At 56.6% G+C, this 22,292-nt stretch overlaps 1 protein-coding gene across 11 annotated transcripts in view; it reads left to right on the top strand.

Moving 5' to 3' along the window:
* The window catches only part of EPS15L1 (epidermal growth factor receptor pathway substrate 15 like 1), a 96,032-nt gene that overhangs the window by 67,243 nt on the left and 6,497 nt on the right, over positions 1-22,292 (top strand). For 3 of the 11 annotated variants that reach the window (XM_058563611.1, XM_058563610.1, XM_058563616.1), the window contains exons 22-23: positions 6,866-6,998; positions 9,396-9,443. The exons of 1 other annotated variant lie outside the window; for it this stretch is intronic. In XM_058563611.1, coding sequence (XP_058419594.1) covers positions 6,866-6,998; positions 9,396-9,443 — 181 coding nt within the window. 7 more of the 11 variants (XM_058563613.1, XM_058563612.1, XM_058563618.1 and 4 more) reach the window with 5 other exon arrangements.

The following is a 22,292-nucleotide window of genomic DNA, read 5'->3' as shown; positions in this document are numbered from 1 at the left end:
GGCAGCCTCAGCAAGTAAACATGCAGGTGAAGAGTGAGCTCTCCACGGCGGACAACATTCATGCTGTTGTTGGGCTGGACGCCGTATCCGTGTGGCCGCAGTTATGTTAACTGACTGTGGAATAGCCCCGGATGGTGTTCGAGCGCTGTCGAGAGGGGATGGGGGCTGGTGTGGTGAGAGAGCTAAATCTTCAGTGTAGCAAGGGGTCAGTCAGGAGATCGTGTCCAAAATGGACAGATGAAGAAATAACAGTGGAAGTCCATAATTACTGAGGTAAATTCCAGAAGCTGCAGCTAAGAAATTGAAAATGTTGGCGTGTGGGAAGAGCAGCGGGCTGAGGGTCTGCTGTTCTTCAGTGTAACTTTTAGTGTCTCCTGGTTTTAACTCTAGGCAGGTGTTTCTTTGATAAGAATTAGGAAAGCAGTGCCAGATGTGCCTCGCCTCAGCCTCAAGTCCCCGTCCCCTGCACCTGCGTGCGCTCCACTCCTTCTCTGTAGCCCCCCAGGCAGGTGAAGGTGGGATCCCTCACAGATAGAGAGCCTCAGAGCCACAGGGCCCTGTTTTCTTCATTCATTCCGCCCATCTTGACCAGCCGCTTGCTCCAGCCCAGGTACCATCAGCCACAAGCAGAAAACAGTCCCCGTCCCCGATCTTGCCTCTTAGTTAGGGAAGGCTCACAGCCAGATGGTGGTGAGGGGGCTGGGGAGGGAGCCCCCGGATATGGGAGCCAAGCACCTGAAGCGAGAAGTCCCGTGCCTCCTGCACCCTGGTCTCCCCCGCCAAGCCCGCTCCTCGGGGCGCTCTGCCTGCACGCTCCATGTTCACTCGGCCCAAGGAGCACACGATTGTCTGGACGCTGAGTGCTTGTGGTTAGCAGTGTGTGACTGTGGCCACAGCTTCTGAGAAACATTTGAGATTCTGTTTAGGTTTTCAAATAAGTGTGCGAGCGTAAACTGTTGAGGTAGCACATCCAGCTCTGGCCAGAGGCAGAGCATCTGTTTGCCTGTCGGCCACTGCAGGAGGGAGCCCAGAGGGTCTGGTGGTGCAGCCTCTCCTTCCAGTGCCTGGAGGAGAACGAGCCTCCATCCCTTGTCCAGAAACAGTGACCCTGACTTGGGGCACTGGGGTTGACAGAAGGCACCAGAGGATATGAGATTGCCCTCACGCTTGTCTGTTGCTTAGTGGCTGTTACACACATTTGTGTGCCTTGTGTGGAGCTGTGTGTCCTCTGCTTCTGTCCCTGCTTAGTGAGCGGAAACAATCTTCTGAAATCAGAAAACTTCTGCCACACGGTGGCAGCAATCTCCAGGGAAGCGGTTTGCCTTGTGTTCTCAAGCTGTCACCAGTGGGCTCTCTCCTTGTGGGAGGTTGGCCCTGCAGGCAGAGGGAGAGCTAGCAGTGGCCTGAGTGAGGACAAGGACGAGGGCACGAGTGAGGCCTCTTGTCTCAAGAAGTGTCCGAGTGGAGGCTGCGTGGGCTTGCAGAGGTCCCTGCAGGGTGGCCAGCCTGGAGGCGCCTGCACAGCAGGAAGGCACCCCCACACCAGGCAGTCTCTGTTCCCCATAGCTGCAGAGACTTCCCGGAGCCTGGGACCCCTTCTTTCTGCCTGTTCTAACCTAACAGTGCGTTTTCCCTCTTCCAATTCCAATTCCCCTCTCCTTGTCCCCGTGTCCCCAGTCAGGCCACACACACACATGCACTGTGACTTCTGAGCCAGTGCCCCTTCCTGTTCGAGGCGCTGGGCGGGCTAGAGCTGGACGGGGCCAGGGCAGTTCGTCCCCAGCACTCCGTTGTTCTGCGTCCACAGTCCTGTCAGCTCCCGCTCTTGTATGCCTCCCCAGCTGAACCCTGAGCCCTGACCTTGTCACTCTGTTTTTCCTTTTTGGTTCCCTTTCTGTCTTTCAAGAACAACATCGTGAGTATAAATAAAATACTGAAGGAAATGAAAGTAAAGTGGCAAGAAGGTTTTTTTTTTTGGCTTCTTGGTTTTTTTTGTTTTTTTTGTTTTTCACATCTCCAGCTTTTCCCCTTCTGAGCGGGGTGGTGAGGCGAGGCCTGTGGGCGCCCCTTCTCAACTTCACCCTAAATTGAAGTGTCGCCCTCTGTGGGGCAGTGCTAAGGGAAGGTGACAGCCAGCGCTCTGATCCCAGGAGGTTCCTCTGGGAGGCTGTTTGGCTCTCGTTCTTAGCTGAGGTCCCTCCACACTCACAGAGATTGTTCTAGACTGTGTCGATCCTAAACTCCATTTCCTCGCTTTGAAAGCACATCCCCCAAAATAGATCTCAGGGAGTGTCTGAGAATAAAAACAAGACTCGAACTTGATTATGTCGCCCCTCCCCCTGGAAAAAAGCCATCTCTGAAATACTTGGTGGTTGTCAGTCATTTGAAGCCCTGCATTCGTATTTGGGGCTGTTTTTGAAGAGTTGAGAGTCGTTTGCTTTAAACCAGTTCTTCAAACTGTGAACCCCAAGTGTGTTTCTCTTAGAGCTGCTTTTCACAGTAGCTTTTCTGTCTGCTCTTTTTTTTTTTCTGAGCACGCTTCACTCTGGGCAAGCCCAGAGAGCCCCGACTGGCTTTACTGAAACTCTTCTAAAAATAGTGACTTTCCCTGAAGACCCAGCCCAAGAAGGAACGAATCGGGTCCCAAAGGAGGCTTCTTGGGAAACTTGAAGTCGTGAAAATTGGGATTCGGAAATGACACAGGCTTTTTGGTTTTGGAAGTGAAGTAATTCCCTGTTGCCGGGGAACCGGGCGTTGAGTTGGAATGTTGCAGTGAGCTGCCTGGCTTGGTGGGTTTACACAGAACAGGGTGGAGAGTCTGCTTGGTCCACAGGGTCCCCAGCCAGCCAGGATCATTGCAGCTGTGGTTTTAGTGTGTCGCTGGCTCTTACATGTTAGGAACTCTGAGCTGAGTGGCCCCTTTAGGGTCCCGCCTTCTCCCCACTTGTTGCCCAAGCCAGGGATGGAGCGGCTCATTAGGGTGGACCCTGCCTCTGCTCCCAGCCGAGCACTCGCTCCAGTTGGGTGACGCAGTCCAGGAGGCAGTGCGTGGCCTGGGGGGACAAGGGCACCGTGTACCCCGAGACTGGGGGTGCATCCAGAGGGCTCCGGGTGCCCATCTGCCCCCCTTCCCCAGAGCTGGTGTGCTCTCAGGACAAGGACTGGGGTCCACACGAGGCCTTGGGGGCTGGTCACACCACCTCTCTACTAGGAAAGTGGTTCGGATTCCTGCCTGCTCCTCTCAGGTTGTGGGGAATCGCGTGAGCCCTGGGCCTGGGGCGTGCTCTGTGAATGGCAGAGGCTGAAGCAGAAGAACCAGTGTTCCCTCCCTCTCCGGCTCCTCTGCTCCCGCCTCGCTCTTCCTTCCCAAACAACAGACCCTGAAGCACCGTTTTAAAGCTCAGCTGGGGTTGATGCCTCCCCTGGGCTCTCGGGCTGCCTTCCTCAGCAACGGCACTGCGGACGACGAGAGGCAGCAGAAGTAAAGCGTCTGGAGCTGATGGGGCGCCCACAGGTTCTCGAGGCCTGTACAAGAGCTGATCACAGCCACGGCCTTTGGCGTGGTGACGATGGTGCTGTCTTCGTGCTGATGTCTTCCGGGAGCTGGGGGAGCGATTTGTGCATTCCCTTCTTGCATTCTTGCCACAGCCCTGTGAGCTAGGGCCTGTCATTACTGTCATTTTACAGATGAGGAAACCAAGGCACGGAGCTGTTAGTAGGTGGTGGGACATCCAGACCCCACCCCTGACCATCGTGCTCTGCGGCCTGACCAGGCAGATGTTCCGGAAACTCAAACAGCAGGTTTTACAAAGAGACTCCCGGACTTTTGTACTGAAAAGGACAAGTGTCACAGAGCCCGGGAGAGGAGAGCAGCCGCATGGAGGGAGGCACCTCCTTGCCCAGCCACAGCCCTCTAGCCACAGCCCTGGCAGGCCTTCTCCATCAGAGCTTCCTGGTGTGCTGCGGTGGTCTTGGCAGGGAAATGAGTTGTCCTCATTTGACCCGCATCTTCCTCTGGGCCTTCTCCTGCCTTGCTCTGCCTCTTACCTGCATCCGTGCGTGTCTTTTCCACAGGCCTAAGGACAGGGACAGTCTGCCCAGAACATGGCCCCAAACCTGCTGCGGGGGCAGGCTGCCAGCAGCCAAAGGCAAGGCCCAGGAGGTAGGCAACGTGGGTTCCTGCCCTGACTCCACCACTGAGGGGCTGTGACTGGCAGGCTGCAGTCCTTCTCTGTGCCTCAGTTTCCCCGTGTGTAGAACGGAGGTGGTGACAGTAGGACTCCCTCCCAAGGCTGTTGGGAAGATGAGGTGCAAAGATCAGCACAGAGCCAGCATCTCCTACCCAGGAGGCCCCAGAGGGCTGATGAGGGGGAACCGGGGTGCCCACTGGAGTCGGCTGAGTGTGCAGAAGCCTCTCCAGACCCCTCCTCCTCCTTGTGGGCTGGGCACCTCTCCTCACCCGAGACTAGTATCTGTAACCAGATACTGGAGGTGGAGGCTGCCATGTGCCGTCCCCCTGATTAGATCCTAGAGGAGGAGCCAGTCTCGTGACTGAATCCTGGAAGAGGGGAAGCCCGTCCCATGACTATATCTTGGAGGTGATGGAATGGGTCCTGTGACTGGATCCTGGAGGAGGAGGAGGAGCCGTGTCCCTGTTACTGGATCCTGGAGGATGGGGAGCTGTGTCCCCGTGACTGGATCCTGGAGAAGGAGAAGGAGCCATGTCCCTGTGACTGGATTCTGGAGGAGGAGGAGGAGCCATGTCCCCGTGACTGGATTCTGGAGGAGGGGGAGCCATGTCCCTGTGAGTGGATCCTGGAGGAGGAGGACCCTGTGACTGGATCCTGGAGGAGGGGGAGCCATGTCCCCGTGACTGGATCCTGGAGGAGGGGGAGTCATGTCCCTGTGACTGGATCCTGGAGGAGGAGGACCCTGTGACTGGATCCTGGAGGAGGGGGAGCCATGTCCCCGTGACTGGATCCTGGAGGAGGGGGAGTCATGTCCCTGTGACTGGATCCTGGAGGAGGAGGACCCTGTGACTGGATCCTGGAGGAGGGGGAGTCATGTCCCTGTGACTGGATCCTGGAGGAGGAGGACCCTGTGACTGGATCCTGGAGGAGGGGGAGCCATGTCCCCGTGACTGGATCCTGGAGGAGGGGGAGTCATGTCCCTGTGACTGGATCCTGGAGGAGGAGGAGGAGCCGTGTCCCTGTTACTGGATCCTGGAGGAGGGGGAGCTGTGTCCCTGTGACTGGATCCTGGAGGAGGGGGAGCCGTGTCCCGTGACTGGATCCTGGAGGAGGGGGAGCCGTGTCCCGTGACTGGATCCTGGAGGAGGGGGAGCCGTGTCCCGTGACTGGATCCTGGAGGAGGGGGAGCTGTATCCCATGACTGGAGTGAGTTGGCCCTTCTCCTCACTTCTCCAGCAATTGGTTGGTCGGGCTTGTCTAAGCAAGTCCCACGTGTGCACCTTTGTGTCCCTGCTTTGTTTCTGTCCTTAGGCTGCCCCGCTGGGGAGAGAACATGTGCTCCCTCCAACTCCTGCCCCGCCACACGTCTCGCGTCTCCTTTCCTTTGCCCTTTGAGGACCGTATTAGCATTTTTACCCCTATTTCTGCCAATCCCTTTGTTTCTAGTAGCTCTGTGGTTCATGCTGTACTTTTTCCTGCTTATTTTCCATTTTAGTAAAAGCGATTCCCCACCCCCACCCCAACTCCATGGAAAGCAGTCTTCTCCCTTTGGGGTACCCAAGGCCCCATCACCTGAGAGGAGCTGGCCCTTCTGCTGTGCTAGCGCTAGAGCTGGGGGCGCACACAGAGACAAGACCCTGCCCACCCAGGTTTGGCCGGCAGGAGTGCTGCCCCCTCATCTGTGCTGACGTGCAGCAGACACAGAGGGGAGGGGGGCATGCACGAGCCCCCAGCCGAGGACCTCGTGTGTGCAAGGGCCTGGAGATGGGGCTGTAAGGGGTTCTGGGGACCCAGGAGTCATCGGGAAGGGATGGGGATGACTGCAGGGATGAGGCTGAAGAATCAGGTGCTGGGGGGCTGTGATGAAGGCCCTCCATGCCGTGAAGAGTGCTTAGAAGTTACCTGTTGGCATTGGGACCATTCAGTGCTCTCTACCTACCCACCTATCTGTCATCTCTACCCGTCTCCCACCCACCCACTCATCCCTCTAGCCACGTACCTGTCTGTTGCCGGGGTGATGTGGTTTGATTTGGATTGGAGACAGTGGACATAGGGGTGGGTGGGAGCAGGTGTAGGGGGTCCAAGCCAGAGGTGATAAGCACCCAACAGAGGCAGCCGTGGCTGTGCTGACAGGGTTGGGCTGGTTCGGGTAGTCAAGGGTGGGCTCCGACCTGACTCACTTGGGGGGCACCTGTAGGCAGCCCAGGAGCACGAGAGGGTCTGGTGCCATTCTGACCAGGTGTGTGGAGCTGCCTGTCACTGATGGAAGGCAGCGGCTCCACAAGCCAGCACTCAGCCCAGAGGTGCACAGGGTGAGGGTGGGGCGCACCTCTGAAGCATGCGCCAGAGGCCCGGGGACCCTGGGGTCAGAAAGACACGATATCCCTGTGCGGGTGGAATGGCCTGTGTGGAAGGGTCACCTTCATGGGGCTGCTCTCACCTGCTCTGTGTGTTTGCTGGCTTGCCCCTCACAGGCCAGAGGACTCCGGCTGTTGCGGATGGAGGAAAACAAGGGGCTTGTGAGAGACCCCGGGACCGAGCAGGGGCCATGCTGCACAGCCCGGAGGGTTGGGAGCCTCGCTGAGGCTCTCTGTACGTGAGCGTTGGCTTGATGGGCGTCCGTTGCCTCCGTGTTAACAATTATTTTTGCCTCTCTTTCGTGTCCTCTCTTTCAGCCCCCAACTTCTGGCCCTTTCACCTCCTCCTTTGGAGGGGCAGGATTCTCAGATGACCCCTTTAAAAGTAAACAGGACACTCCCGCTCTGCCTCCGAAGAAACCTGCTCCTCCACGGCCTAAACCACCCAGTGGTCAGTACACTTTCTTCTCTCACAGCCACCCGCCCACCGTCACAGGATGGCGTGGGAACTGAGGGCCCTTCCGTTCACCAGCCCAGAATAGAGCAGATGTGGCAGGGCCCACACTCAGAGCAAGAGGGTCTGCCCTCCACCCAGTCGTCTGGGTCTGTGTGTGTGGTGCGGGCCCCTCGCCCTGTCCTGTGGGGTTCCTTGGCTCCGGGCTCTGTGGGGCTCCAGGGTGGTCTCCGGAAGGCCCCCAGAGCTGCCATACAGTCCTGGCTGAGCATGTAGTCAGGGCCCTGCAGCCCCTCTGGCCTCCCCATCCCACCTGAGCTCTCTCCCAGCTTGGCTCAGGGAGGGCCCAGGGGTGGGGACGGCAGCAGGGGTGGCTGAGGCTGCCCTCTTGATCCAGTCTGGCCAGGCTGCTGATTTCTCTCAGCCTTGGTCTTGGGCCCTGCTCTCAGGCGAGGGCCTAGCATGTCCCCCTGAGGATTCTGAGGACTTGGAACTCGTGCGTGGGATCTCTCTTAGGTGATGGTGATAGGCCAACAGGCCAGGTTACCAGACTCGAAAGCAGAAGGCTGTTGCTTCAGGCGGCAGAGGGATTCACTGCAATTTCCCAATCCGTTTATCTATCCCCCTCCGTCTTTTCTTGGTGCCCTGGCCAGGACGTCTCTTTCATTCACTAGTCTACAGGCAAAGTCTCACCTACGCTGTCCCTAGACTGTGGGTGGCCACAGGAGAACGACACGCTCCCTCGGTCCTGCCGTCTATGCGCGGCCTTCCCTTTCAGAGGGCGGCACTCTCCTTCCTGCCTGAGTAGGAAGTGCCTTTCCCCTTCTCTCTGCCCGGGAGGCCCATGGTCATTGCAGGCCCTCGACTGTCTAGTTACCAGTGGTTGTTGGTCCAAGGCCGGCCACTCGTCTTCCTACATGAGGTCTACCTGTCAGTAGAGATGAACAGAGGGGAAGGTATTTTAAAAACGCCACCTCTCCCCTCCTGTCACCTGGGCCTGCCAGCGCTTTCTCTCTGGAGGACGGGAACCTGCCTGCCATGCCCAGTTTGGCCTCCTTGCGGATGAGTCATGAAAGAAAGTGTGACCAATGGGCCGAGTGGATTTCTAACAGATTTTCTGTGAACTGTGAGCAGAGACAGATGCATGAAGTGATCACTTCTGTCAGCCACACATCAAAGGCATTTACAATGAAATGGGGGTGGAGGAAGGGAAGCAGAACCAACAAAGGAATTCCCTTCCATCTGTGGAGGCTGCTGGGGCCTTAGCTAGAGACAGTGGCTCTTAGGGGACCTTGATGGTCTCCTGATCAAATGGCATTGGGCTTCCTCCACCTGAAAGATGGGAGCCAAAGCATGCATGCACACATATGTACACGCACATGCATGCACTTCGTGTGCACGCACGCGCCTGCACGCACACACTTGCACAATACATGTTTGCACACGTTCACGTACTGCACATTCACACTTGCACATGCAGACATGCATGCACACTCACAGTTGCATGCACAGACACGTGTGCACACACATGCACATGTTCACATGTATGCACACACACGTTCTCACACAGTGCCTGCATGCACACTGCACATGTATGCCTGCAGATACACGCACCTGTGCACACGTTCTCATGTTAGTGCATGTGCACACACATGGTCTTCGAGGAGGAGAGGCTCCACTCGCCTGCTGGCAGGTGCACAGCTTCATTCTCAGGGTTTCTTGGAAACTCGCATCTCGGCCTATTCCCCTTACCTGAATCAGTGCTGGGTCTGCTTTTGAACTTGCTCTCTGCTGCCTCTTCCCTTTGTGTCTCCCTCTGCCAGGCTACCCACCCCATTTTGGCTTCTGCTTTTAGTGTAGCGCAGACGTAAGCCCCCAGGGCCTTGGGGACCTCCTTGGAGCTGGCGTCGGAGCTTAGGCTTCTTAGAGAGCTGTCCACGTTTTGGGAGGTTTGGGCCTGTAGCTCGGAGGTCTCTGGCTGCCTCTACTGCTGGGTTTGGGTTGCTGCACCCTTGCTCTGCCATGGTTAGCGAGGTGCTCCTAATACCCTGTTCACGGCCAGGGCCCTTAGGAAGCACTTGCCTGCCTGTTATCTCACCAGATCCTGGTAAGATCCGCAAGGTAGACGGACAGGCAGCGTGATGCCCTTTCAGCAGAAGAGGAAAGGGAAGTGAGAGAAGTCATGTGGGCCACCTCAGGTCATCAGCGAGGTGACCCAGTGACCTGCCTCCGTGAGGGCCTCCCACCCCCCATAGGCAGCTGTAATGAGAATCAAGCCGTGAGGTTCGGGGTGCTCTAGAATGTGGTGGACACGTGTGCAGTATCTAATCTGTAAGTGGCCACGACACATCCGCGTGGAGGCCTAAATGTCTCTCATCTGGTTCTCTCACCCAGAAGCCATGGCTGAACAGAAAAACCTGGCGCTGTACACGCTGCTGGGCGGTAGGTACACACCGTGTGGCGGTCGCCATGTGAGCGCTTCCAGCGGCGTTTCTGCTGTGGTTTCATACTAACCTCTAACAACCTGAAACCGCTAGCTGTGCCGACACACCCACGCGCGACGTCTGACCTAGCGGGTGACGTTTGAATGAGTCGCTTTTGGGGGGAGGCGTTCAGCTCTCTGAGGGGTGCAGGGGAAGGTGTCTGCCCCCCTCTGCTTCTCTGATTGAGGGTATTGAAGCCCAGCTGTGTGCACTGCCTGTCCACACTGCATGGAATGAGGCCGCTTAAACCAGGAGCAGCCCAGTAGTTAGCTGGTTATTAGCAAGACAGGTCAGCAGATGTGTGCTGGAGGAAGTCCTGCTCAGAACGCTGGTTACTAGAGTGTAAGGCAGCCCTCTCGTTTTCTTGGCTGCTTAAGATGGGAGGCAGCCGGGAGGATGTCCAAGTGTTTTTTTTTGTTTTTGTTTTTTTTAAGAAAACGTAAAGTCCAACAGTTTGAAAATGAGGGAATGGAATGTGCTTTTCTGTTCTTCTCGCTGACCCGCCTTTTCCCGCTTGGAGATGCCACGTGGCCAGTGCACAGCGGTGGCTGCCTTTTCCTGGGAATGCCGTGTGATCGCACTCCAGGACCTCCCTGACACGTGGGGGCAGCTGCGATCCTGGCGTGGCTGATGGGTGGAGGTGAGGTGGGGACCCTGCTTCCAGGGCCCTGTGGCTCTGGCAGTCCAGCTGTGATCCCATGGAGATAGGCAGAGTGGACGATGCAGACCATCCGGTGATAACGGTTTTTCTCCCAGACCAAACACACAGCTTCACACCTGCACTCGCAGAAACCGAGATGAAGGATGAGCTCTTCCATAAACTTGCTGCTCTGCGTGTGAAATGGGTCTGACGTCACCACACTCTCAGCTGGGGCTTGTCTGTCCAAGGGGACCCTGAGGTTTCTAGAATGCTGCCAGGCCTCCACGCCTGGAGTTGGCTCTGACCTGTGAGGCTGAGACAGGTGAATCTGATGCTGATTCCCTCTGGCTGCTGGGACGCCCATCCTGCTAGAGTCCAAGGAGGCTGCTGGATCAGGCTGGTTTCTAGACGTTGGACAAGGGCCTGAGTTCACATTCTGGCCCTGCCGCTGTCTCCCTGAGGGGTTCAGGGCAAGTGTCTTACCCTCACCAAGCCTCAGTTTCCCCGCCTGAGCATGGGACCAGCTCTGGCCTAGCAGATGGCCATGTGGGTCAAGTCCCTCACGCAGCGATTACCTGTGATGTGACGTGCGTGTGGTGAACCCCCAGCCTGCCCCCGGAGTATGGGACCAGGACGCAGGTCCTCCTTCTGTAGGTCCTTTCCTGGGGACAGACAGAGGCTGGGCCGGGGGCAGCCCTGTGCGTGCAGGGAGTTACCAAGGGAGACTTGTTCCCCACGAGACTGCAAGTTACAGAAATCTTTGCAGTTGAGAGAAGTCAGAGTGTGGGTAGTGGAACTTCAAAGAGGGCTCCAGGGTCCTCTCAGCAAAATGCAGCCATTGTTGCTTGTGTGGGACCAAGCGCACGTTCAGGTCTGAGGCACACGTAGTTTTCTGGGTGCCGTCTCTCGTGCATGAGAGGCTACTGTTTTCACATTCTGTGGGAGCTGTTTGTTTTTAAAAGCTTGACTGAGTTTTAATTGACATGCAATAAACACATGTATTTAAGCGTCAGCCTATGCGGTCACAGTGGGGACCCCTCCACCTGAGAGCCTCGCCGAGGTTCCCCTGCAAGAGTTCTGGTGTCGCATGGGTGTGACAGGAGCAGCCCACGGCTGGCCACCTGCTCTCAAGGCCACAACTCCATTCTCTCTCACCCCAAGCCAGGAAGCGTGCCCTCAGGGACCGGCAGTAGTCACCCTCTGGAGCACGCACAGGGCTTCGGCACTGAGTTCTTTGTGCCTGGAGGTCTTTTCTAGAAAGGTCTGTCAAGGTATTCAATAACCAGCAGGTGTCTGTTTGGGGTAGAGAGAACTGGTTTCTTCCAGGCAGATGCAAAACAGAGCCTGCCAGCAGCCGCTGAAACCTGTCAGTTAAAGTTAGCGCACACCTCCCCCAGGTAAACAATGGTGTATTTTCTGCAACGGACGGAGATCTGGATCAGTCAGGCTCACCGCTGTAGAGTTTCTAGGTAAAAGTTGTTGATTTGCAAAGAGAGAAACAGATTTTTTTTAAGTACAGGAAATGGCTGTGTGGGTGTCAGTGATTGGGCCTTGCGCCCCGCGGCGACAGATAGCGGGATCCTGCGCCCGGCCCCGCCCTTGCCACTTCCTGCCGGTGCAGCCCTGCGTTGCGGTTCCTGCAGCCCCGGGTGACACCAGCTAGCGCGCCTTCACCGCTAACCAGCCACTCACCTTTAACCTCTCCCCAATTTAATTACCCTTTTATTATTGCTAACGACCTCTTCACCTCCAGAATAAAGCCACGCACACACTTACTGTGTCTTTTTGATCCTCTTTCCCCTCCCACGATTCTTCCAGTGAACACAGGACAACGAGATACCATTTTACCTGTCCTGTTCCATTCAAATGATTCTCAAAAAAAAGAAAAATGTTTCTCCCCTAGAACACGAGTCCCCTCCCACACCTGTGTGCGGGCTCCTTGTGGGCTGACTGGCTGGGATTCTTTCTTTTGGGCGGTTTTCTGCTTGCTGCCCACCCGGGGCCAGACCGCTTGCTCGGCGGTCACCTTGACCCTCCTGGGGTGCTGCCACATGAGCACGGTCAGAGAGGAAGCTGCACCTTCCTAACCGGCGTCAGCCCACGTGCTCTTGGCTCTCCGCGTGCTCTGAAATGCCAGGCCAAGGGTGACACCAGGGTGGTTGTCCTGGGCCCGCGTGGGTCCTGACCTCTTGTTTATTGCACAAGATCCACTTTTAAAATGGCTTCTCCAGTCGAGCCGTGTGGTTAGCACCTTAGCCTTGAACTTAACTACTTTAATTCCGTTCCCACGATGATTTCAAAGAGATAATTCAGTGGGTACATGTGAAGTTCTAGAATGGGACAAAAGTGGTTCACTGCCAGCTTGAGAAGCCTGGAAAATTGCGGCACTTGCCGGCCAGCCAGGGTCGGGGTGCTCCAGGGGAGCCTCTGATGCCCAGCCTGGGGGAGCCTCCTTTCCTGTCCTCCAGCCCAGCCAGGGCTGGGCGTGACCCCTAACGACGAGTGCTTGAGAGCCAGCAGGCCCTGTCCCCGGCAGAGGGAGAAATGAGATTTTCTTCTCAACCCCTTACATGTAAAATGCCTGGAGACGGATTGTTCTTTGGTGAATTTCTGTTCTGCAAAGTCGGCTGAGTTTGAAAATAGAAGCATTTGCCTATCTCAGCACACACCCACCCTCCTGCGCCCAGAAGGGCGGATTGAGTGGGAGGTGAGTGACACGGTTGTCACCTGTTCAGTGGGGTGCAAATGCCCAGGATTGGGGTCCTGGAGTAGAGGAGTCAGCACTCAGCCAGCTGGAGTCCTGGGGGCCCATGGGGCCTTGGGGTGGGATGCAGACCCAGAGAGCCCAGAATCCCCTCTCCTGCATCTCAGCGTGGGTGTTAACAGACAGGAGCCATCACCTGACCCCAGCCCCTCCCTGCCGGACAGGCCTTCCTCAGCCCCTTAGTCCCACTACAGCAGGGTGAGGGGGCCCAGGCAGATGCTCCCTGGGAGGTCCCTGCTTTTCCGACAGGATGAGTACGGTCCCTCATCTCCTCATTTCTCACATTCGAAGCACTGAGTCACCCACTCCCTCCACCATTGTCAACTGAAAAACAGCACAGTGTGATTGATGGGGGTCTGACCATGAGGAGAGTGAGAGTAGGGGGGTCCCCGCGCTGCTGCAGGCTCTCCTGACTCCTTCCCAGCTGACCCCACCACAGGAGGGAGCGCCTGGTGGGCTCTGCACCTTCCGCTCCAGTGCACCCGCCGTGTGGTATCCTGGTGACTTTGTTACCTGTGGGCACAGTGCCTCTCTGCCCTCGCAGAGGTGGTGGTGTGGCAGCATTGGCGCTCCTCTGGAGGGAGGAACAAAGGCTGGGCCACTGCCACTTTGTGGTGCAGACACAGGGCTCCCCCCACCTGGCTGCTGCATAACCAGCATCTCCCTGTCCCCCAAGGCACCGAGCCCCTCGGAGGGGCTGGGGCAGACTAGTACACAGGCTGCTCCAACTGTCAAAGGCGCAGATCAAAGAACAAATGTGATTTGTCAAAAAGCAGAATGATGAGACCTACAGTCTGCTTCATTTTTGTTGTGAAGACTGATTCGTGATTGCAGATTGATTTGTGAGCCACGTACCCGCGCCCCTTTTTTGCTCCAGAGCTAACGTAGCCCCGTCAGGTTTCTTATACATGTCATAGGAGACTTTTGTGGAAACCTCTTGAAAATTGTATTTCTCACTCCAAAAGATGTTTGTCTTTTGAGGACCCGAAAAGTGTGACTACTTTTCTCCTTTTTCTTCTGACGGTGGGATGACCCCACATCCATGAGACTCGTCACCCAGTGCGATTTCCATGACCTTTGACCACCCCAGACACCTCTCAGGGGATGAAAAACACATCAGTTGTGGGGGTGCTTGGTGGATAATAGTAAATATTTGTTCAGCTTTTCTCAACAATTCAGAAACAAACCTCATCCTGTTCCCTTCAATACATTAAGCAGATTTTCTTAAAATTCGGTAAATATTTTTAGTGGAAAATCTCAACGCTGTGATGGTGGGACCTCAGATTTTATCTGCCAGGGCTGTGCTGCTTGGCGCGCTTTGATCTGCCGGGTTTGCCTTCTCCCGTGTGCATCAGCGAGGCAAGCAGGGCTGCTGTCTGCAGGACTCCTCACCTGCAAGCCGAGGAGATCGTCCTGTGGGTCACAGTTTGGGAAATTAGCCTTCCTCACTCGTCTTCACTGTCCCACTGTAGGTGGGAGCCAGAGGAAAACATTGATGTGTGTGGGTAAAAAGTTCCCAAGTGATTGTGAATTTGAAAGATTGTGCTCTGGATAGCCTGTTTTCTCCCTTTCTCCCCACTCCTCCAATTAACCTTTTTTGCTGGGGTTGTGGGGTGGGAAGGGAGGAGCCAAGGTAGCAAGGAATGCCCCCTCCCCAGCCACAGCTCTGCCATGTGCCGTGACTCTCAGAAGCCTGACAGTTCTGTGGGTGTCCCGTGTCGTGTGGGATGAGTGACAGTTGTGTGGGTGTCCCGTGTTGTGTGGGATGAGTGACAATTGTGTGGGTGTCCCGTGTCGTGTGGGATGAGTGACAGTTGTGTAGGAGTCCCGTGTCGTGTGGGTTGAGTGAGAGTTGTGTGAGCGTCCCGTGTCGTGTGGGATGAGTGACAGTTGTGTGGGTGTCCCGTGTCGTGTGGGATGAGTGACAGTTGTGTAGGAGTCCCGTGTCGTGTGGGTTGAGTGAGAGTTGTGTGAGCGTCCCGTGTCGTGTGGGATGAGTGACAGTTGTGTGGGTGTCCCGTGTCGTGTGGGATGAGTGACAGTTGTGTGGGTGTCCCGTGTCGTGTGGGATGAGTGACAGTTGTGTGAGGGTCCCGTGTCGTGTGGGATGTGACAGTTGTGTGGGTGTCCCGTGTTGTGTGATGTGAGTGACAGCTGTGTGGGTGTCCTGTGTTAGGGTAAATGGCAGTTGTGTGGACGTCCTGTATTGTGTAGGGTAATGGCTGAGGTGGGGCAGCTATCCTGACCACAAACCTTTGTTTTTTATTGTTTTGTTTTGTTGTTTTTGTATTTCTCTCTCATTTCCAGCCCTGCATCTTCCAACTCTAGCCCTGAATTTTGTAAGTAGAACCCACCCAGTGTCCGGTTGGGGTGAACACACACTCATACTCATGTGTATTTCTGATATTTTTATGCATCAGATTTTTGAGACCCTAAATCACCCCAGAGCTCTTACTCTCCTCCTGAGAAAAGAATTTCAAACAAGAGAATCTACCTCCCTGCTGAGTTTTCAGTGTGCACATTTTTTGTGGTTTGGGGGTGTGTCTGCATTCCATTATTCCTTCCAGTCTCGGCTCTCAGGGACCCTCGCCCAGAGGAGTTTCCTGAAGAGTGTGTTGGGAGAGACAGATGTGGAGCTGTGCTGCCAGCCGCTTGTGCAGGTGTGCTACACGGCCCTGGTCCCGGCCACGTCCCCATCCCAGTGCAGGGCATGGGGGGCGCACGGCCTCGACAAGTGCACAAATAGGAGCATTAAAGAAATTTCTACCAGGGTGGAGCCGGCCACCGAGTCTTTTTTTTAACAGCACACACTGTGGTAAACCATCGGGTTCATATTGTTTTTGCTAAAGGCAGCCCTGTGTGCGGTTTCGGTGCACCGCTTGGGTAACTGTTGAAACTGCTGCGGTTTGAAATCAGCCCTATTTTGCCTTTTCTTCAATCTTGCATTCCTCTCCCCCATTAATGAAGAGCCTCTGAGTGCTGGGGAATCACGGGCCGCCAGCCCCCCGGGGTCTTCATATAGTCTGTCCTCAGTCACCACCTTCCGCTGTGCTGGGGCGTCTGGTGGGCCCCACACAGACATCTAGGAATGACGATACGGAGCCGTGTGCCAGGTAGCATCCTGGTTAGCTTTTATACCAGTTCTTTTTATTTTTTTAATGGTTTGTGTTCCCTTCTCTGAAACACACCTCCGGACCTTTCCTTACAGTGCCGTGAAAAAGCATAAAACTGCGCTGAATTTCCTCAGAGGCATGGAGGCAGGTTAAAGTTACTTTGTCACGTTTAAGATAAGCTACACCTCAGAAAATCGGAAAAAGCGATTAAGGAGTTAGCAGAAGTGGTTACATAAAAGCAGGAACTACACCCAGAATGTTTTAAAAGTGTAGCTGCTAAAAATAAATGAGGGCACGGAGTGGGAAGTTTGGACGGAGGGCGGTCATGGTGTGTGTCTCTGCGGAGAACCGCCTGGTCGTGAGCATGGTGTCGAGCCGGACTGGGAACACCGCCGAATTTGCACGTGTCAGGTCCAATAATTCAGCCTCTATGCCCAAGCACAAAAACAGACAACCGAGAAATAACCGTTTTTTTTTTTTCCCCTCTGAAAACAAGAGCAGTTGACGTGCCCTGGTTTCGTATTAACACAGTCATGATTTCTAAATAACAACGGTTTCGGCAACAGAGCAAAACCGGGCCCTGGCAATTCTTGATGTGAACGATGCTTTCCATCTTCCCCATCATCTCTTTGCTTGTCAGAAACCTCAGCTGGAAATTCTAGCCAGCTGGATTCTTAACTGCCCCCCACAAAGCAATTTTTTTAAAATCCCGCAAACCAGGAGAGGATGGTGTTCTTAATTGAGAATAAGAGAAAGATCCCAGAAGTGGGTGATCTGTTTGAACGTTTGGACCATCGTGCTTGCTCTCAGGGCCTGGCTGGGGTCGGCCGACCCCTTCATCCCTGCTCAGGTGTCTGCCCTTTGTGACCAGACCCTGCAAGAAATGCCCCAAGAAATCAAGCAGGACTACCCTGCACTTGCCACCAGAGCCAGGGGCTGCGCCGTGCCCTGGGCTTTTCAGCCTGTCCCCGCAGCTCTTTTCCCTGTATTAGGATTTTGCTGTTTGGTCCATCGTCGTTTTAGTTTTTGATGAAAAATCAGCCCGAGAGCGCACCAGTGAAAATATTCACTCTTTCTTGCAAAAGAGGGAAGCCATTTGCCTTTAATTCTTCCTACCTCACTAGAGGGGCTCCCCTAAAGGGCCTGTATGGCTGCGCTGACCCACGAGGACCCCTGTGGGTGCTGAGCCCTGCCCACATGCAGCTGACCCTCAGGTGTGCTGCAAGCTAGACCAGGACAGTTGGGTGCCGTGGGAGGTGGACGAGGCAGGGGGCAGCCAGCAAGGGTGGAGTAAGCCCTGGGGGAGTGTCTTCCAGGGGAGGGCGAGGCTGTGCCAATGCAGGGAGAGACTGGCCAGGTTGGTCAGCACAGGACGGTCAGCATGAGGGAAGTGGCTATGGAAAGGAGACCAGGGGATGGCCAGGCTGTGAGGACCATGCACGCTGAGCCCAGTGTTCCTTCCCTGTGCAACCTGAGCCTGCATCCCCATCCCTCAGGACACTGGCCCCCAGGGCGCCCCTGCCCGTGCCCTTGGGGGCCCTCGCACACACCAGCTGGGTGCACACATGAGGGCCGGTCTCCCTGGGCCTGGAAAAGGCTGCAGGTGTTCCAGGAGCCCCCAGGGCATGGTTCACCTGGGAACACGTGTGTCTATCCGCCATCAAGCCTCAGATGATGCCGGCTGCCTGGGGTTTGGAAAGCAAGGCAAGGCTTGGCGCTCTCTGCAGGGGGACTCTTCTGGGGCTGTGCGTCTTCTCTTGGAGGTGGTGTCTTCTCTTGGGGCATGTGGCGCTGTTGTTTGGTGGGGAAGGAGGCCCATGGAGGGTTTGAAAAGGGGGGATAGATGGGAGCCGGTGCAGGGAACTCAGCAGATGCTCGGCAGGTGCCTATGGAGCGGTTCCAGAGGAAGGTGCTCTCGCCTGTGGGCTGTGCATGTCCACCATGCTGTGGAGGGGGCATCTGAGTGACCCTGTCAGCAGAGAGCTGCGATGTGAGTCCTCGGTTTCCTTGCAGGGTCCACAACGGCGGGCGAGCTGGCCTGACCTCCTGGCACTGGAGCTGTGCTGGCCTGGCTCCTTCTCCCTGAGGCCTGGAGCATCCCTCAGTCTCTCAGAGGGGCTTGATCGGGTGGTCTTCTTACCACCTGCCAGGCATCTGAGCTAAGCCCCTCTCCACACCGGGGGTATGCACAGTTTTGCCCTAAAAGGTAGTAGTTAATATTTCCCACCCTGTAGGCCTTCCATTCGCTCAGCTGCTCTCTCTGCTGTCGTGGCGGGAAAGCAGCCATAGCAGACACAGGAACGAGTTGGCACAGCTCACTGGCACTGGCGTACCAGTAAAGCTTGATTTACCAAAGCAGGCAGCCCTGTTCTTGGTCACTGCCCTGGCGGCCACGGAGGGTGGGGCCCCTGCTACCCCTGTGGGGGTTTGCTGGGGCTGCCATAACAAAGTACTGCAGACTGGGTGGCTTGAACAGCAGAAACTTGTTTCCTTATGGTTCTGGAGGCTGGAAGTCCCAGATCAAGGTGCTGGCAGGGTTGGTATCTCCTGAGGTCTCTCTCCGTGGCTTGTAGCTGGCTGTCTTCACATGGTCTTCCCTCTGCACGTCTGTGTCCTACTCCCCTTTTCTTATAAGATCCCCCGTCCTATTGGATCTTGGGCCCACCTATAGGACCTCATTTTTACTTTGTAATACAGCCACATTCTGAGGTGCTGGGGGTGAGGACCCCAATGTGATAAATTTTGGGGGGACACACTGCAGCCCATAACAACCCCTTTTTATGGATTAGGAAACGAGGCGGAGAGAACAAGGCTGAGCAGGGTGGTTGCTGTGTTCCTTACCGCCTTCCAGGGGTATGCCTGGCCTGCCCCCCTCCCACATCCTGCCCCACAGCTGGGCTGGAAGAGCTGAACACAGGCACTAGGGGACGGGAGTGTCACGAGGGCTTTCCTTGAGAAGGTGGCCGCGTTTGAGTTGGGAGTGCATTCTGGGCAGAGGGACCAGCCAGGAAGAAGCCCTGAGTTTGGGGGTTCCAGGGAAGGAGGGCTGTTGGAGGTGAGGGAAGAGTTTGGCGTGGGCTGTAGGGGCCTTCTGGATTCACCAGGAGAGATGTGTGGGCCCCAGGCAGGGCTGGGGCATGGTGGAGTGTGCCTGTTAGAAGGCTTCATTCAACAGAGAGCTTACGCCGGGGCCCTGCTGTAGGCAGGGGGACACAGCCTCGTGGAGCTCACATTCTGTTGAGAAAGTAAGTGACAGAATGACAGAGTGTGACCAGGGCTGCAGAGATGGTAGACAGGCGTCTGAGCCAGAAGTGGGGGGCGGCCTCTGAGTGCGTGGTGCCCACAGGAGGAAGGGCAATCCAGACAGGGCCAGGAGGCGCGAAGGCCCAAGTGGGGCAGGGGCAGGATGGAGGCTGAGGGTGTTTCTAGGGCAGTGGGGCGCTGTCGGGAGATCTCAGCAATGTCGGAATCAGCTGTGTTAGAAGGCCACTTTGCTGGGTGGGGACAGCCCATGGGGCGGGAAGCTGCATGTCAGCGGCCAGCAGGGAAAGGGGTTCCCGGGGCCCCAGGAGAGATGAGGGACACTTGCCTGGGGCAGGGGCTGCAGAGAGAGAGAGTGACTCATGGTGATGCGGGCACATGGACTGGAGCACACTGGCCCCACACCCCCTCCCCCTCCTCCCTGAGGTGTCCCTGAGGCACGCCTGGCCCCCACTGCTCCCAGGTGGACAGCCTGGACTCGACAAGCTGCTGGGCAGGCCTCGCCTCACACCTCCCACCAGCACTGCCTGCCTCTCAGTGAAGAGACCAGAGGTGGGGCCACAGTTCTGGGAGCCAGGGAGGCCTTGGCTGCCCCCTTGCCTCATCCTCAGACCAGGGAGGAGGCCAGCTGGACGAGGGGGCCTTGGGGAGGCAGTTCTTCAAGGCCAGCAGAACAAGCCAGCGAAGCTGTGGCCCGCACCCACACCCCCGCTCTCCCCAGCCCAGGGGAGGTCCGGGAAGAGGAGAGAGAGCTGCTGGCAGGGAGGACAGCTCAGGGAGCATTTGGTGCTAGAGGGGCAACCTGAGGATCTGGGCTCTGTCGTGAATAGGAGAGGAGGGACCAAAGGTAAGGCTCTTCCAGTACAGAAGATGGGGTGTGGGGACCACCCCAGTCCTTCACTTTGAGAAGTCAGTTGCTGTGGGGGAGAGAGGCCCTCATTCCTGCTGTGCAGTGGACTCAGCGCTGCCCTTCTGTCCCGAGCCGATGTGGCACACCCTGGGGCTTTGGCAGAGGTTTTCCGTGGGGGCCCCTTCCATCTCACAGGCCCCTTGCTCACTGGGCCTCGTGGCTGACTGTGCATTGGTTCGAGGCCACAAGGAGAGGCCGACAGATGCCCCAGCTTGTGCCCGCCTCCCTCCACCCTTCTTGGTCGCTGTGAGTCGCATCGGTTCCTGGGGCGGGCAGTGTGACCGAGACAGGCCGAAGTGGGCATGCCCTCCAGCCTGCAGTTCCATCTCCAGAAACGTCTCACAGATTGACGCACACACGTGCACAGGGGTGTTGCTTGTGACAGTGACAGCCTGGACTCCCTTGCCATGGCCGTGGGGCGGCGCGAGAGTCCAGTGAAGCCGAGGCCAAGGGCACTCGCCTCTGACCATGGGAGGATGAAAAAGCCAGGCACCAGGCTGCTTGTGTCTCCGAGTCCTTCTGTGCAAACCGCAGGGAGCCAGGGTCTGTGTTTCCTTGAACACGCAGAAGGAAACCGGCAGTAGTTATGAGGGCAGGGGCAGGTTGGGTCCTCTAGGTTCCAGCGATGGGTGGGGCGCGCACTGGCAGCACCTGGCCGCCCCAGACGTTCTGATTCAGTGGGGATGGGCGTGGGGATTTCACCATGCTCCTGGTGGGCCCCGACCTGGTCTCTTCTCTGTCCACTCTCCCACTCCGGGACCATGTCACCAGTGACTTGCGTTCCTCAGGCCACTGCCCTGCGGCCTCCCACCATGGGGGATGCTGAGACGGAGCTGCAGCAGCATTTGTACCTTATGGCCGTCCGGCTGCTGGGTCCAGTGACAAGTAAATAAACCTGCACATCCAGGCGAGGGGCTGCAGGCCAGGTTCCCACCGGCCTGCACGTGCGCTGAGCACCCACTGTGCATGGACGCTGTGGTGCAGGACACTGGGGTGGCCTCAGAGTGGGGCAGACCTGTGTTGTCCTCCCAAGGTGCACTGTCGTGCATCGGTCACCTCGTCTGACCTTCTCCTCTTCCTCACTTCACAGATAGGAAACCGAGGCGAGCTGGGGCCAAGGCGCTGGTCCTTGTCAAGGTCCCAGAGCTGAAAGTGGCATAGGCAGGCTGTGGCCCCAGAGCCCTTAGAGACCCCTTGGGGCCCTCAGCAGTGTGGCCTGGGAAGTGGCATGAGAGAGGATGGTTCTGTAGCTGGGCATCGGGGTGGACTGACGGGCGGGTGGGCAGGTCTCCCACTGCAGGTGGCATGGCAGAGGCCGGTTGGGGAGGAAGGAAGGTGTCTGAGCTCAAGGGCTGCAGGGGGGCAAGTGTGGCTCGGGGGCGGGGGCATTCTCTGGACATGCAGCTAGATGTGCAAGGTCATCCATGGAAGGTGGCCCTCGGCTTTTGGGTTCTTTTCCCACATTAGCTTTGATATTGTGCAAGTAAATGTGGGCAGCTCGGTTAGCAAACTGGAATCGTGTTGTCTCCTCAAGACTATGGTCTGGGGCCAGGACACAGCGCTGCTTGGGCCAAAATGCACATCTGGCCCCTGGGTACACCCCTGCCAGGCGTTGGGCAAATGAGTGGCATCAGGCAGGAGCCTGGCTTGCAAAACTGGCAGATCCTGGAGGCTCATCAAGTGGGGCTGCCATTGCTAAGCAGGCTTGGTGAGCCTCTGGTTCTTAGTGGAATATTCTGGCACGTTGGCAGGACTTGTTGGGATAAGCCATCTGCCCTCAGGCCACACCCCCAAGCACAGTCTCACGTGCAGCGGTTCCCTCTGATTTTAAACACCTCTCTTCACGTCCCTGTCGAGATCTGCCTCGCTGGGCATCCGAGAGCCACCCTCAGCGAGACCCAGAAAGGCCCAAACCCTGCCCCTTGGAGCCGCCAGCACCAAAGGGACAGAGCGGGAGCTGGAAATGAATTTCATCCCCAGGACGGCGAGGGGGCTTGTCTGGTGAGCTGCCTCCAGACCCTGATGACTAACATGGCTAACAGCACCCCACGGTGTGACACTAACCCCCCTCTTTGATTGTTGGAAGCTTGCAGTGTATTTTTCTGCTCAGCCATGATTAT

The sequence above is a fragment of the Diceros bicornis genome, chromosome 20, assembly GCF_020826845.1.
Source record: "Diceros bicornis minor isolate mBicDic1 chromosome 20, mDicBic1.mat.cur, whole genome shotgun sequence".
Taxonomy (NCBI): domain Eukaryota; kingdom Metazoa; phylum Chordata; class Mammalia; order Perissodactyla; family Rhinocerotidae; genus Diceros; species Diceros bicornis.
The sequence above is the reverse complement of the archived record's forward strand: the minus strand, read 5'-3'. Positions and strand labels throughout refer to the sequence as shown.